Source organism: Capsicum annuum, chromosome 9, assembly GCF_002878395.1.
Source record: "Capsicum annuum cultivar UCD-10X-F1 chromosome 9, UCD10Xv1.1, whole genome shotgun sequence".
In the NCBI taxonomy this organism is placed as follows: domain Eukaryota; kingdom Viridiplantae; phylum Streptophyta; class Magnoliopsida; order Solanales; family Solanaceae; genus Capsicum; species Capsicum annuum.
In genome coordinates this window covers 1,743,694-1,759,511 of record NC_061119.1, presented here as the reverse complement: position 1 = coordinate 1,759,511, position 15,818 = coordinate 1,743,694, and the positions used below count along the sequence as shown (strand labels likewise).

The window sequence follows — 15,818 nt, the reverse complement described above, 5'->3', positions numbered from 1 at the left end:
ACCAAGGCATGTTTCTTGATTTTTCTTTGCTAATTGGAATGATGGACCATAGGGATGGCCCAAAGAAAATTTATACTTATTTGTCATTTACTTGTGGTTTCGGAAGCTTTAATGCATCATGATGCTCTTTTATCATAATTAAATTAAAATGTAATATGAATATGAATATGAATATGAATATATATATAGTATATACTTATGAATTAATCATGGTTGAGTGATAAAAAGTGTTCGTAAAAGGATAATTTTCTTTTGTTGGAGTTCAGAGGCGGATGTAGTTAAGGTTATGTTTTCGTTCTATCATTAAAATCGGCTGAAAATTATGATATCTTAGGTTAAAATTTCAAATATAAAAGAGTATCATTAACAGAGTTACCTATAACATGTGCTAACGAAACGTAGCAGTAACCCATAGAATTAATCAAGATGCGCGTAAGAGGTAACAGATACCTCGTGAAATTAGTCGGGATGGTTGCAGACCGACCTGGACGCGATGAGTATCCAAAAAGAGTTATAAATTCATCCGAACACAATAGCTTTAAATAAGTACATATAAAAGATTTCGAATCTTGTAAATTAAATAAGCTATGATAGAATTCTAATCTCGAACTCATAAAATTCAAATCCTGAATCCACGTTCTCAGTGTGGCACATATATAAGAAGACTTTCAGCAACTATGTAAGGTCACAGTAAGATATTTCATTATCCAACCAAGAAAGAAACATTTCTTGCAAAATGGTAGAATCAAATTTTACAAAATTTGATAAACTTCCTGAAGATATAATCATGGAAATATTATCAATTTTGCCAGTGAAATTACAATTGAAAATCAAATCTGTCTGCAAATACTGGTACATACTCATTCAATCTCCAAATTTTATTATCAAACATTTTTGTCACAAAAGAAATTATGCAATTCCCTTTGTTCATCTTTATTTTTTGGGTACAAAACAATTATCTATGTCCATTGATAATTACCCTTTACTTCAAGATTTTTACTTACATAAATCCACTTCTTTAAAGCCAATAATTGGCCCCTTGAATGAAATGGCTATATGGAATCCTACAACAAAGGAAATCAAGAAAATAATAGTACCAAGTCCACCTTTTTGTACTTATTTTAGTGGGCCATGTTGCTCGGATTCTCCAGAAAAGTCGCAGCACTCGTGTCAGATTCTCCAAAAATGTGTTGCTTCTAGAGGTTCTGACATGCAGCCGTCGGCAGTTTTGAAGATTCCTAGCAACACTGATTTTAGGTTGTGTTGCTCGGACTCTCCAGAAATGTTGCCGCACCTGTGCCGGATCCTCCAGAATTGTGCTGGAGGTTCTGACATGCACCGGTCGACATTTATGAAGAGTCCTGGCAACAATGGTTTTAGGCTATGTTGTTCTGACTCTTCAGAAATGTTGCCGCACGCATGTCAGATCCTCCAGAAATATCTTACTTTGGAGTTTCCGATGCATACCTATCGTCGTTCTTGAAGAGTTCGAGCAATAATGGTTTTGGCTTGTGTTGCTCAGACTCTCCAGAAATGTTGTCGCACCCATGTCGGATTCTTCAGAAACGTGTTGTTGCTGCTTCTGGAGATTCCGACATGCACCCATCGACATTTTTGAAGAGTCCGAGATCTTATGCTCATCATTTTGGATTCGGAATGGACCCTTTGAGTAAAGATTACAAAGTTGTATGGATAAGGAGTTCTTTTTGGAAAGAAGAAACATTTACAAGAAAATTTCAATTTATTCACTAAGTAATGATTCTTGGAGGCATTTTGAGGACAACACATTTTTGAGTAGTCATATTTTGATTCATATCTTGATGGATTTTATTATTGGAAAAAAATCGATAGCAATCGACGTTGTGAAATTCTTGCATTTGATTTTAGAAATGAAAATTTTCAAGTGATACAAACTCCAAATGTGTTCAATTCAAATATAGGAACACTTGGTTTGTATGATGGTTATGTTTCTATGTTGTTTCATAGCAAGAAATGTATTGAGATTTGGGTGATGGAAAAGTTTGGATTTTGGACTAGAAAATTGGTTGTTGAATCCACTTTGATTGTTAAAAGACCAATTGGATATGGTGTTAATGGGGAGATTTTTGTTGAAACTACAAGTTCAAATCTTGTAATGATTGATCCAAGAACACAAGAGATTGTTAAGTGTATTGGACCATTGGAAAATGGCTACTCTTTGCAAGTTCTTGTTTACAAAAAGAGCTTAGTTTCCATCAAGAAATTGAGTACTTGTAACTTAATCCGAGGTCTCGAGTTTGAGCAACAGCGAGTATCGGACAATGTGTGAGAAACAAGCAGAAAAAAAAAAAAAAACTTGCCATGATTGATCCACGAACACAAGAAATGGCTACTCTTTGCAAGCTCTTGTTTGCAAGAATGAGCTTAGTTTCCATCAGGAAATTGAGTACTTGTAACTTAACCCGAGTTATCGAGTTTGAGCAGAAACGAGTATCAGACACTGTGTGAGAAACAAGCGGAAAAAAAAACTAATTGATCCATGAACACAAGAAATGGCTACTCTTTGCAAGCTCTCGTTTGCAAGAACGAGCTCCTTCCATCAAGAAATTGGCGACCAGTAACTTAATCAGAAGTCTCGGATGTAAGCCTTGAAAATTGAAAGAATTTTGGAGGTAAGGAGTGCTTCCTCCTTCAGTGGATGTTACACAACGGGAGTCTGAATGAGTCAGAAAAGCCAGACTCCAGATGAGAAACTAAGAAAAAGTATGCAATGATTGATCAAAGAACACAAAAAAACCATGTAAGTACTTTGGACCATGTTGAAATTATGGCTACTCTTTGCAAGTTCTTATTTTCTTGTAATCTTATTTTTTTACACCCTACATTTAATTTTCAAATATGTAACTTTTGTTCAAAAAAATCCTTAAAACATCATGTCCATACTCATGATTAAAATTAAGGGGAAAGGATACCCACTGGCCATTTTGAAAATCAATGGCCAGCATTTGGTAAGTTTTCACTTTGTGCCAGTCGGCCAAAATAATATCTCATAATAGCCGTTGGGCTATTTTGGCATTTTTCTGCGTATACAGTTTTTATACCAAATTGATACAAAACTTATACCATATTGATACACTTTTTCAAAGGAGACGGAACCTATGCATGCATATATAATCCTTATACCAAATTGATACAACGTTATACCAAATTGATATAACGTTTAATGTCATTTAATAGCCTTTGGGCTACTTTGACACTTTCCTACATATACAGTTTTTATACTAAATTGATACAGTGTTATACCAAATTGATACACTTTTTCAAAAGTGATGGAACCTATGCATTCATACACAATCCCTATACTAAATTGATACAACGGTTATACTACATTGATATACTTTTTCAAAAGAGATGGAACTCACTCATACATATACAGTCCCTATATCAAATTGATACAACATTTATACTATTTTGATACATTTTTTTCTAAAAATAAAAAATATAGTAGTGAAATAAAAAAATAGAAAAGCTGAATTCATTTTTTATAAGAAAATGGACAACATTTTTTTAAATGAAACAATAAAAAAAAAATTAAAAATAGAGAAGGAGACAAAGCCTACATTGAAATGGCTAAAAGTAGGAATTACTTTAATGGCTAATTATAGATAATTAGTTTTAGGTGGGTATTATGATGGAATTATTTTAAAATGAAGTGTTATTTTTGTCCTTTCCCCTAAAATTAATAAATCTGACTATTGAAATTTGAATTGTGTTATATTAATTGAGAGGAAGAAAATTCTTATATAATATAATATAATATAAACTCATCTAAATGCAGATCAAGCCAGCACTTTATACGATGTGCTTCCCCAATCTCAATAAATATTTTTATGAATAAATTAGTCTGAATTGAACTGTTGACTAATTAAAATAATTCTCTTTTAATTTTATTTTATTTTTTGATATACTTTTTAACTTTGGAACGCAAAATGAATTAGTAAGAATACACATGCCACTAATTTAAAGTTGAGGCATAAAAAAGAAGTGTTTTTTTTTATTCCGTGTCTCAAACAACTTTTAAGGTTAGTTATTCCTTATGTTATCTGTCTTTTGTTATTAATAATATAATTATTATTGAATTTGGAGAAAAATAATTGGTTTGGAACCATTTATGTGCGAATAAGCATGAGCTCAAGTTAAACTCTCAGCCTAATTCAATTCTTCCTTCCATTTACATTACATGCCTCCCAAAAAGACTAACAAAAAAGAATCAAAAATCAGTCAGCACCTTAGCCCATTCAGGCAGATCCAAACACTAATTATTCATCGCTCACTTTCAACTCAAAAGTTGAGAGTTCAAGTCACTCGCCAAATATATATTACTGTAAAATGGACCATTTTAGCAATATTTTGGATATGCAGTAGCAATATAATTTAAGGTAAGTTTGAAATAAATAACTAAACATAGATTAAAATAAGTAATTCTACCAAAATGTAGAGCTACTAACTAATTCAGCTCCTGATTTTAGTTATGTCTGTGTTTTAGATGATTGATTTCGCGCTAAATGTTGAGATATCAACTCTGTCTTAGAAAAGGAATCCGCTATTTTAGGAATACAATAGCATGAACAGCACAACCAAAAAAGAGTTAAAACATGAAATATAGCATGAACAACACAACCAAAAAAGAGTTAAAAATGAAATTCATCAGTACAACCTTAATTTCTAAAAGCAAACAAAAAAAGGCAAAAATTCCTCTTATCTTGTGTGACCCTAGGTAATAAAAAAAAAAAAAAAAAACATTAACAAAAAGGAATATTACTTTAACAAACTATTAATTATTCTCTGGTTCGATCCAAACGCAAGATTTTGGTTGGACCAAGTTGAAAATATTTTGACTTGAGTAGGTTTTGATGACAGAGTAATCGAAAGAATAATATTTGTGGTTGGCCAGACAATAAAAAACGCCCTTATTGTTGTCGTGAAACATTGAAAAGTGTATCTTGTTTTCTAGCCCATGTCCAACACATGATTTCAAATAGGCCCCTCCATTGCTCACGAACAATGTTTTATTCTTCAAACTTGTTACTTTCTCCCATCCATCCATTATTTATTGTGTATCTCCAAACCTCTACCTCCCCTTCTTCGTGACATAAAAATACGGCGAACATTCCCTCATCGTCAGTATCTTCTACGATGTAAATTCGTTGAATTGAATTTTGTTTTCGACGTCGACACCGAAAGAGCTTCCCATAAAATTTCCAAGTAGGTACCTCTGTAGTTGACTTTTCGTTGATGCTCAGTGTTGCCAAATTTCCTTTATCTCCCAGTATGTATATAATATTTTTCTTTATAAAAACCGCATTATTGCATCCGTGTAATTCAAATATTCTTTCGTTATATCCATATTCTGTATCATTGGAATAATGATATGTCCATGTAGTCTCTCCAACTTTGATGATGTATATATCTGGAGGGGTACCATAGGTGTCAAAACCAAAGACAAAACAGCCTTCTGAGTCGGGAGGGCACGAAAATGTCCAACAAGAGCAAATATTTTCTCTTTGCTCTACATCAGGGAGTTCAATTATGTCATTGTCGATAGGATTGAAAAAGAACATACCGCGATTGCCATGACTCCATGAGTAACCAACCAGCTTTTGAACTCCGAATTCGGGAACCCTTTAATTTTGAGATACCCGGATTGTGAGTAGTCACCACGTTATACACGGGATCAAAGAACTCTACAATACCGGTTTTTTCATGTAAGGTCATCAAATAAGGCAATTGCAAATCATCATGTAGCCGACGAGGCCGGTGTGAAGGAGGCATCAAGGGCGCTAGCCGCCATTGTTTACAAACGACACGAAAAACAAAGTATTCACCAACAACGAGACGTGATGCTATTGATCCGAGTATGTCCGGTGGAATACGATCTGACCACAATTTATCAGAATCCTCCATTATTCTGAGAAAAACTTTGCTTAGATTTTTTAGAGAAATTTGGCTTAGATTTGAGAGATTAAATTGTGAAAATTATAGGTATTACTGTAATCGGAAAAGGCTTGTTATTACCCTATTTAAACTAGGACTAGTATTAATTGTTCCTTATTAAGCAAAACAAATTTCCTTTTCCTAATGTATTTCCAATTATTTACGAGAAAGGAAAGACAAACAAATTTCCTTTTCCTATATTTCTGATATTTATCGCTCCTAAATCAATTAGGATTTTACTTAAAATATATATATATATATATATATATATATATATATTACTATAACTTCTATTAGAAGTTGACGGTTTTGGGTCACTTCGTACACTTTCAATTCCTTCACAAAAGTGTTTATTACAACTCTAATTTTACCAAAAATAAGACTTCTATGAAAGGTTTACTTTGCCACTATGAAAATTTTTATGGAAAAACTATGATTTAGTAGGCATGTTAGCATTGTCGTTTGTCCTTTGGATTACCATAATTAAGTCAGTGAATAAATTCAAGGCTCAATACGCATACATACATTACACACACACTGACACACACTAAATTTCCATGTTTTTAGTTTGTACTAATTTTGTGCCCAGAGCAGCGGAAACAGCCTCTCTATTTCTTTGAAGGTAGCGACATGGACTGTGTACATTTTATCCTCCTCAGACCCCACTTTGTGGGAATACACCGAGCCTGTTGTTGTAGTAGCAGCATATCAGCAGTGGCGGAGCCACCATTGCTCCAGGGGGTCCGAACCCTCTTCAACAAAAAATTATATTGTTTTTACACGGTTAAAAATATTTTTTATGCTATATAGTAGACGTTGAACCCCCTTCGACTAGTTCCTATATATAATTCTGAACCCCTAAATGATAATTCTGAATCCGTCACTGAGCATATGAATAATGAAGGGGCGTAATTAGTAAAGTTGTTGTCATGTAAAAGAAACATCTTGCAGAAATACATGGTTAGCCTACATACATAAGAACTTTGTGGTCCATCCCTTCCTAGACCTGTGCATAGCGGAAGCTTAGTGCGCCGTATGAGTAGTGGTGCATGCATTAATGTGTATCCACTGACTTAAAATTCAGTTATATATTTGTAAATAAGGGAACTATAACTTACACTTGAAGATAATATTCTCTAGAAGATGATAAATAGAAATTTAGTTCAAAAGACAAAATATATAGTGTATAAAATATTGTGTTAATACGTTATCCGTAAAAGAATCATTAAGATACAGTGATATATACGGTCTATCCTAATATAAGCATTAATAGTTGCTTTCATTACTTGAAGTCGTGACCTATAAGTCGCACGAAGGCAGCAAAGCATCCTTGTAACTATTAATTTGTGCTTAGAACTTGTATCTGAATTATCATGCAGACGAACATAATATTAAATTGAAGTTACGTTCCTCTAATATTTTGAAGAAATGAGGTATTCTATTCATTTTTTTTTTTAATATTCAATTTGAGTTCAACAAATTTAAATTCTCAACAGAAGTAGCAACTAACGCAAAAACAGCCAATTGAAAAGCAAGAGTCATGCTTTTAATTCCCCAAGCTACTAGCAAATGAACCATATACCAGTTGATCATAAAAACTTTACTGTGAGATATAACATTTATATCTTTCCCATATGACTCTATTCTCAAAATTCAAATTTTAAATCATTGATTAAGAATAAACGAATGAATATCAGTCATGTCATCACAAAAACTCGAACCCAAAACGTCATGTTAGAGAGTGTTTTATCCTCAATGTGGGACGTTTCGGCACAAATCACAATTTAGTCGGTTCTAAACATTTAAAAAAAAAAATTATGAATAAAAGCAAGAAGGATGACAAAATATGTTATTATAAGAAACAAAAATCAGATTGTTATACAGTATAACAACCTGATATAACAAAATGGTAAAACCAAAACAACAAGAATTTAATATTTGTTCCACTGTTAACGCGTTTCTGTTGCTAACATGTTGGGATGTATTATAAAAATATCTATAAAGAGCATCACCAAGGCATGTTTCTTGATGTTTCTTTGGTTATTGGAATGATGTTTATAGAAGTACTTATTTGTCATTTACTTGTGATTCGAGCCTTTTTCAAACTCCGCATATATCGAAAACTTTAACACATCATGATGAATGTATATAGTATATACCTATGAATTAATCATCGTTAAGTGATAAAAAGTATTCGTAAAAAGGATAATTTTCTTTTGCTGGAGTGTCTAAGAGACGGATGTAGTTAAGGTTATGTTTTCATTCTATCATTAAAATCGGCTGAAAATTATGATATCTTAGATTGAAATTTCAGGCAAAAATACTAGTACATGATTTCTTCTCAATAGTCCAAACCAACAATGAATTAAGCAAGATACGCGTAAGAGGTAGCAGGTACCTCGTAAAACTAGTCGAGGTGGAGGCAAACTGACCTAAACACAACAGCTTTAAATAAGTACATATACAAGATTTCGAATCTAGTAAATCAAATAAGCTATGATAAAATTTTAATTTCGAACTAATAAAGTTCAAATCTTGAATCCGCGTTGTCAGTGTGTCACATATATAAGAAGACTTTCAGCAACTATGTAAGGTCACAATCAGTCATTTCATTATCCAACCAAGAAAGAAACATTTCTGGCAAAATGGTGGAATCAAATTTCACAAATTTTGATAAACTTCCTGAAGATATAATCATGGAAATATTATCAATTTTGCCTGTGAAATCAATATTGAAAATCAAATCTGTCTGCAAATACTGGTACATACTCATTCAATCTCCAAATTTTATTATCAAACATTTTTGTCACAAAAGAAGTTATGCAATTCCCTTTGTTCATCTTTATTTTTTGGATACAAAACAATTATCTATGTCCATTGATGAATACCCTTTACTTCAAGATTTTTACTTGCATAAATCCACTTCTTTAAAGCCAATAATTGGTCCCTTGAATGGACTTTTTTTTGTCCATAATCTTGATAAGAATGAAATGGCTATATGGAATCCAGCAACAAAAGAAATCAAGAAAATAATAGTACCAAGTCCACCTTTTTATCCTTGTTTTAGTAGGCTATGTTACTCGGATTCTCCAGAAATGTTGCAGCACTCGTGTCAGATTCTCCAGAAATCTGATGCTTTTGGAGGTTTTGACATGCACCCGTCGGCAGTTTTGAAGATTCCTAGCAACAATGACTTTAGGTTATGTTGCTCTGACTCTCCAGAAATGCTGCCGCACCCATGCCGGATCCTCCAGAAATGTGCCACTTCTAGAGGTTCTGACATGCACCGGTCGACACTTCTAAAGAGTCCTAGCAACAATGGTTTTAGGCTGTGTTGCTCTGACTCTCCGGAAATGTTGCCGCGCACATGTCAGATCCTCCAGAAATATGTTATTGCTTCTGGAGTTTCCGATACACACCTGTCGTCGTTTTTGAAGAGTCCGAGCAGCAATGGTTTTGGCCTATGTTGCTTCAACTCTCACCCATGTCAGATTCTCCAGAAACATGTTGCTGCTGCTTCTGGAGATTCCGACATGCACCCATCAACATTTTTGAAGAGTCCGAGATCTTATGCTCATCATTTTGGATTTGGAATGGATCCTTGGAGTAAAGATTACAAAGTTGTATGGATAAGGGATTATTTTTGGAAAGAAGAAACATTTACAAGAAGCACTTCAGCTGTTATTTCAGTTTATTCACTAAGTACTGATTCTTGGAGGCATTTTGAGGACAACACATTTTTGAGTAGTCATATAGTTATGTCATATTTTGATTCATATCTTGATGGATTTTATTATTGGAAGAAAATCGATACGGATCGACGTTGTGAAATTCTTGCATTTGATTTTAGAAATGAAAAATTTCAAGTGATACAAACTCCAAATGTGTTCAATCCAAATATAGGAACACTTGGTTTGTATGATGGTTATGTTTCTATGTTGTTTCATAGCAAGACATGTATTGAGATTTGGGTGATGGAAAAGTTTGGATTTTGGACTAGAAAATTGGTTGTTGAATCCACTTTGATTGTTAAAAGACCAATTGGATATGGTGTTAATGGTGAGATTTTGGTTGAAACTACAAGTTCAAATCTTGCAATGATTGATCCAAGAACACAAGAGATTGTTAAATGTATTGGACCATTGGAAAATGGCTACACTTTGCAAGTTCTTGTTTACAAAATGAGCTTAGTTTCCATCAAGAAATTGAGTACTTGTAACTTAATCCGAGGTTTCGAGTTTGAGCGGAAGCAAGTATCGGATACTGTGTGAGATACAAGTGGAAAAAAAACTTGCCATGATCGATCCACGAACACAAGAAATTGTTGTGTATTGAACTATTGGAAAATGGCTACTCTTTGCAAGTTCTTGTTTACAAAAAGAGTTTAGTTTCTATCAAGAAATTGAGTACTTGTAACTTAATCCGAGGTCTCGAGTTTGAGCAGAAGCAAGTATCGGACACTGTGTGAGAACAAGAGGAAAAAGAACTTGCCATGATCGATCCACGAACACAAGAAATTGTTAAGTGCATTGGATCATTGGAAAATGGCTACTCTTTGCAAGTTCTTGTTTACAAAAGGAGCTTAGTTTCCATCAAGAAATTTAGTACTTCTAACTTAACCCGAGGTCTCGAGTTTGAGCAAGAGTGAGTATCGTACACTGTGTCAGAATATGATTGATCCAAGAACATAAGAAATTGTTAAGTGCATTGGCCCATGGGGAAATGGCTACTCTTTGCAAGCTCTTGTTTTGCAAGAATGAGCTTAGTTTCCATCAAGAAATTGGCAAGCGGTAACTTAATGTCTTAATCAAAAGTCTCGGGTGTAAGCCTAGAGAATGGAAAGAATTTCGGAGGTAAGGAGTGATTCCTCCTTTAGTGGATGTTACACAACGTGAGTCTGAATGAGTCTAATATCATTTGAATTTTGAGAGTCAAATAAGTTTTTATTTTATTGTAATATTTCATATATTCTTTTTAAATTTTAATTATTTTGATATATAGCAATATGTTTTACATAATTTTTAAATATGTTACTTTTGTTTCATAAAATTCCTTAAAACACCATGTCCATGTTCATGATTAAAATTAAAAAGTCCAACTATTAAAATTTGAATTGTGTTATATTAATTGAGAGGGAGAAAATTCTTATAAAATGTATAATACAATATAAACTCATCCAAAACATATCACGTTCATTCATTTAATGCAGATCAAATCAGCACTTTATACGCTGTGTTTCCCAATCTCAATAAATATTTTTATGAATAAATTAGTCTGAATTGAACTGTTGACTAATTAAAATATTCTCTTTTAGTCTGAATTGAGAACAAGAATGTATTGAGATTTGGGTGATGGAAAAGTTTGGATTTTGGACTAAAAAATTGGTTGTTGAATCCACTTTGATTGTTAAAAGACCAATTGGATATGGTGTTAATGGGGAGATTTTTGTTGAAACTACAAGTTCAAATCTTTTAATGATTGATCCAAGAACACAAGAGATTGTTAAGTGTATTGGACCATTGGAAATGGCTACTCTTTGCAAGTTCTTATTTACAAAAAGAGCTTAGTTTCCATCAAGAAATTGAGTACTTGTAACTTAATCCGATGTCTCGAGGTTGAGCGGAAGAAAGTATCGGACACTGTGTGAGAAACAAGCAGAAAAAAACTTGCCATGATTGATCCACGAACACAAGAAATTGTTAAGTGCATTGGACCATGGGAAAATGACTACTCTTTGCAAGTTCTTGCTGGCAAGCAGTAACTTAATCATAAGTCTCAAGCGTAAAAGCCTTGAGAATGGAAGAAATTTAGTGGATGCTACACAACGTGAATCTAAATGAATCAGAAACGCCAGACTCCGAATGAGAAACCAAGAAAAAATATGCAATGATTGAGTAAAGAACACACAAAGAAACCATTAAGTACTTTGGACCATGGAGAAACTATGGCTACTCTTTGCAAGTTCTTTTTTCAAATTTTAGTTATTTTGATATATAGCAATATGTTTTAGGTAATTTTCAAGTATATAACTTTTGTTTCAAAAAAATCCTTAAAACATCGTGTACATATTCATGATTAAAATTAAAAAGTCTGATTATCAAAATTTGAATTGTGTTATATTAATTGAGAGGGAGGAAATTCTTATAAAATGTATAATATAATATAAACTCATCTACTAAAACATATCACGTTCATTCATTTAATGTAGATCAAATCAGCACTTTATATGCTGTGCTTCCCAATCTCAATAAATATTTTTATGAATAAATTAGTCTGAATTGAACTGTTGACTAATTAAAATAATTATATTTTTATTTTATTTTATTTTTTTGATACTTTTAACTTTGGAATGCAAAATGAATTGGTAAGAATACACATGCCTAAAGTTTAAATTAGTGGCATGTGTTTTTTTTTTATTCTTTTTTTTTGTTTCATCCGGTGTGTAGCTCCGCATTGGATTAGTCGAGCTCCAATGCGGGTACCAAACACCGGATGGAAAACCAAAAAAAAATAAAAAAGAATACACATGCCACTAATTTAAACTTTAGGCATAAAAAAGAAGAGTTTTTTAAAAAAAAAAAAATTGTGTCACAAACAATTGACATTAATTATATCTGTACAAGTGGTTTCTTGTAGTCTCTTATTCATGGTGTTTTGGTGATGTCTATGATTTCGAATAGCTAGTTTATAGTATTACCTTTTGGGTGTCTTGTTTTCTTTATTATCTATCAGTGTGATATCCCTTTTTGTTGATTGTTTTTATGTTTTTTGTTTGTTATACGGTTATCTATCTTAAGTCGAGGGTCTATCGAAAATAATTTTTTTACTTCATCTAAGGTAGTGGTATGAACTGCATACACTTTACCCTCTCCAGATCTCACTTTGTGGGAATACACTGGGTATATTGTTCTTCTACCTTCTTGAAAAGAGCCCAAGATTCAAGAGGCACGGGCTAACAACCTAAGCCCACAAGCCTTAGGACTACTTAATTGGGCCTAAAGACAAAAGCCCATTGGACACCATTTCTGAGCCTATAGACATCTTTAATGGAATAATCCAATACTGAAATTAAGGCCCATCCCCATTGTTCAAGGAGATTTCGGTTTTATGACCCATTACAAATGTTATTTTAGTTATATGTTTTTTTTTTGTTTTTTGTTTTTGAAAAAGACATAAAATCACTACTGACGTGTAGTCCTGATTGTGCTAAAAGTTGCTTTAATTTTGCGGGTGTTCCACTACCCTCAAATTTTGGCAACTTCGACAGAGTGTGCCTAAAGTTGGTTCGACAGAGTGTACCTAAAGTTGTTTCGACAGAGTGTGCCTAAAGTTGGTTCGGCAGAGTGTGCCTAATTCTTCATATGACCATTCTTCATATGTGTATTATTATTTACACACTCACCCCTTTTCTATCGGAGATCGATAAAATATAAGACAAGAAAATCAATAAATAATAATACACATATGAAGAATGGTCATTTTCTCAATATTATTTTCAAAAAGAAAAAGCTACACTCTATTGTCTATATGTTCACACAAGTTTTTAACAATTTGATTAGGTGAGCTTTGATGCATTATAAGACCATAGGGAAAAAAAATTGCAAATGACAAAAAATATGTAGCTTTCAAACTTTGTTTAAAATAGTTTGGTAATCAACTACTTAGGATAAATATAAACATATATAGGACAAGTGGCCAATTGATATAAAGACTTCTTACTTTTATTTTATTGAAGTCCATAATACACGTCTTTTAACTTGGTCTTACCTGATATTTAGATTCTTCAATTTTGAGTGTATACAAGTAGATACTAAAATTTGTATAAAATTAAATAGATAGACACACGCGTCCTACTTAACATTTACGTGGCAATTCGCGTGAAATTAGTTAAAGTTGTTATTATTTTTTTCTTTGAAGCATAAGTTCCAAAAATAAGTATTAAAACAGGTCAATAACAAAAATAATTATAAAGAACAAATTAATTTGACTTGGAGATATTAAGAGAAAGAACATGGAGTAATAGGTTTAATTGAAATCAAAATATTATTTTCAAGATAGTCATCATTCTTTATAAATTCATCATGATAATAAAAATTGACTAAACAAATATTCAACTTCAAAAATATTTGGTTAGGTTAGAAATTCTAGAATTCTATCTAATTAATTTTTAGGTTTTGAAAAAATTGTCGATTTTGAAGAACAAAATCTCTCATGATAATATCTAAACTCGCACGCTCTTTAACATGAGATTTTGAGTCTTTGATGCCTTCCTTTTCCCAACCGAGGTGCATCGGTGTTGGTGCCTTGCATCAATGCCTCTGCTTTCGACTCATGAAATAAATAAATTAGCATTAAAAGTATTTTATCGTATTTCACTCACTATTACATTTTACCTAAGAGTATTAAAAATGATTTGTTTCTTGTAATTTTTTTCATAAATAGTTAGTAAACCCCTTGCCTTCTCTCAAAAGCTACCTTGCAATTTCTTGAATAAGACATAAGTTGATCTTAGCCAATTAGTCTTAATTTATTTTTAACCAAGTATTAATTAACTTAATTAATAAACTCATCTCTATTATGTCATCATGATAAAATGTTATGTAAGAATCATGCTGCCTTTCTTTATTATTGTACTTTATTGATAGGAGAGTTGATAAGGTGGGACATGGTGGCTTACCTTGAAAACATATGGCTATTATTTAAACACACACACTTGTATGAGCTTAAGTTATATAATTAGTGTAAATAACTTTTTTAATAATATAAATTATTTAAAAGATAATTACAAATAAACATTCTTAAAATATAAAATTTATAATCTTAAAATAATTGATTACCTGTAGCAACAAATAAATAGGTTAAATTTTATGTATTGATAGTGTAAAAAATATTCACATAGTCATCAGCTGACTATTCTTAATAAATTTCATAATTAATTTTACTATAATATCATAAAAAAAAATATATATATATGACTAACATACTATCGCATGTTAAAATTCATATATAGATAGTGTGAATTTTTATTTTTGTTATACTGTCAGCATATATATTTATTTTAATATGATATGAGGTGGGAATAAAGTTAGAGACCATATGGTTGATATTTATTTCACTGTGCATTTGTTTTTATATATATACACACATATACATGCCTCTAAAAAAGTATCTGTACACATATCTTCTTAATAATTTCTTCTTCTTTTTTTCCTTTTCTTTTTTCCCTTTTCTTCATAATATGTTGCAAAAAACAAATTTTAGTGATTTACCAGAAGATTTAGTGATGGAAATTTTATCTAGATTGCCTGTTAAATGTCTATTACAACTCAAGTGTGTCAACAAGAATTGGTATATTTTAATTGAAAATCCAATTTTTATTCAAAAACATTTTCACCATACAAAAAATCCAACAAGTTATTTTGTTCATCATTATTTTCTTGATACAATGAAATCTGGTTTCACTTTGTTCAATCATGATGAACAAAAACAATTAATTTCAAAATCCCATTTATATCAAGATGTTTTAAACACATCTATACATTTATGGGAAGTTCTTGGTCCATTAAATGGTTTATTTTTGCTTTATAATGATCAAGAAAATGTTGCATTATGGAACCCTACTATTAAAGAATTTAAACCTCTACCTATGTCACAAACCCTAAATTGCCCTTCACTTAATTTGTCTTCATATAAATTTGGTTTCGGGATCGAGCCCTGGAGTGGTGACTATAAAGTCGTATGGATGAGAGATTATTGGGACGTAGACGATGAAGACTGGCATTCCCCTACGATTGTTTCAGTCTATACGTTGAGTACGAATACCTGGAGAAATTTCGAGGAATTTA

The 15,818-nt window shown here is 32.2% G+C and overlaps 1 protein-coding gene across 2 annotated transcripts; it reads left to right on the top strand.

The window, feature by feature from the left end:
- The first annotated feature begins 8,586 nt into the window (after window positions 1-8,586).
- On the top strand, window positions 8,587-11,587 carry LOC107856109. 2 transcript variants are annotated; one of them, XM_047395943.1, is made up of 2 exons: window positions 8,587-9,980; window positions 11,358-11,587. In XM_047395943.1, the coding sequence occupies exons 1-2, from the start codon at window positions 8,619-8,621 to the stop codon at window positions 11,538-11,540; spliced, it is 1,545 nt and encodes a 514-aa protein (XP_047251899.1). In that variant the 5' UTR covers window positions 8,587-8,618; the 3' UTR covers window positions 11,541-11,587. The 2 variants fall into 2 exon arrangements, with proteins under 2 accessions (XP_047251899.1, XP_016556587.1); XM_016701101.2 differs by lacking the exon at window positions 11,358-11,587 and having other exon boundaries at window positions 8,587-10,971.
- Window positions 11,588-15,818: the final 4,231 nt, after the last annotated feature.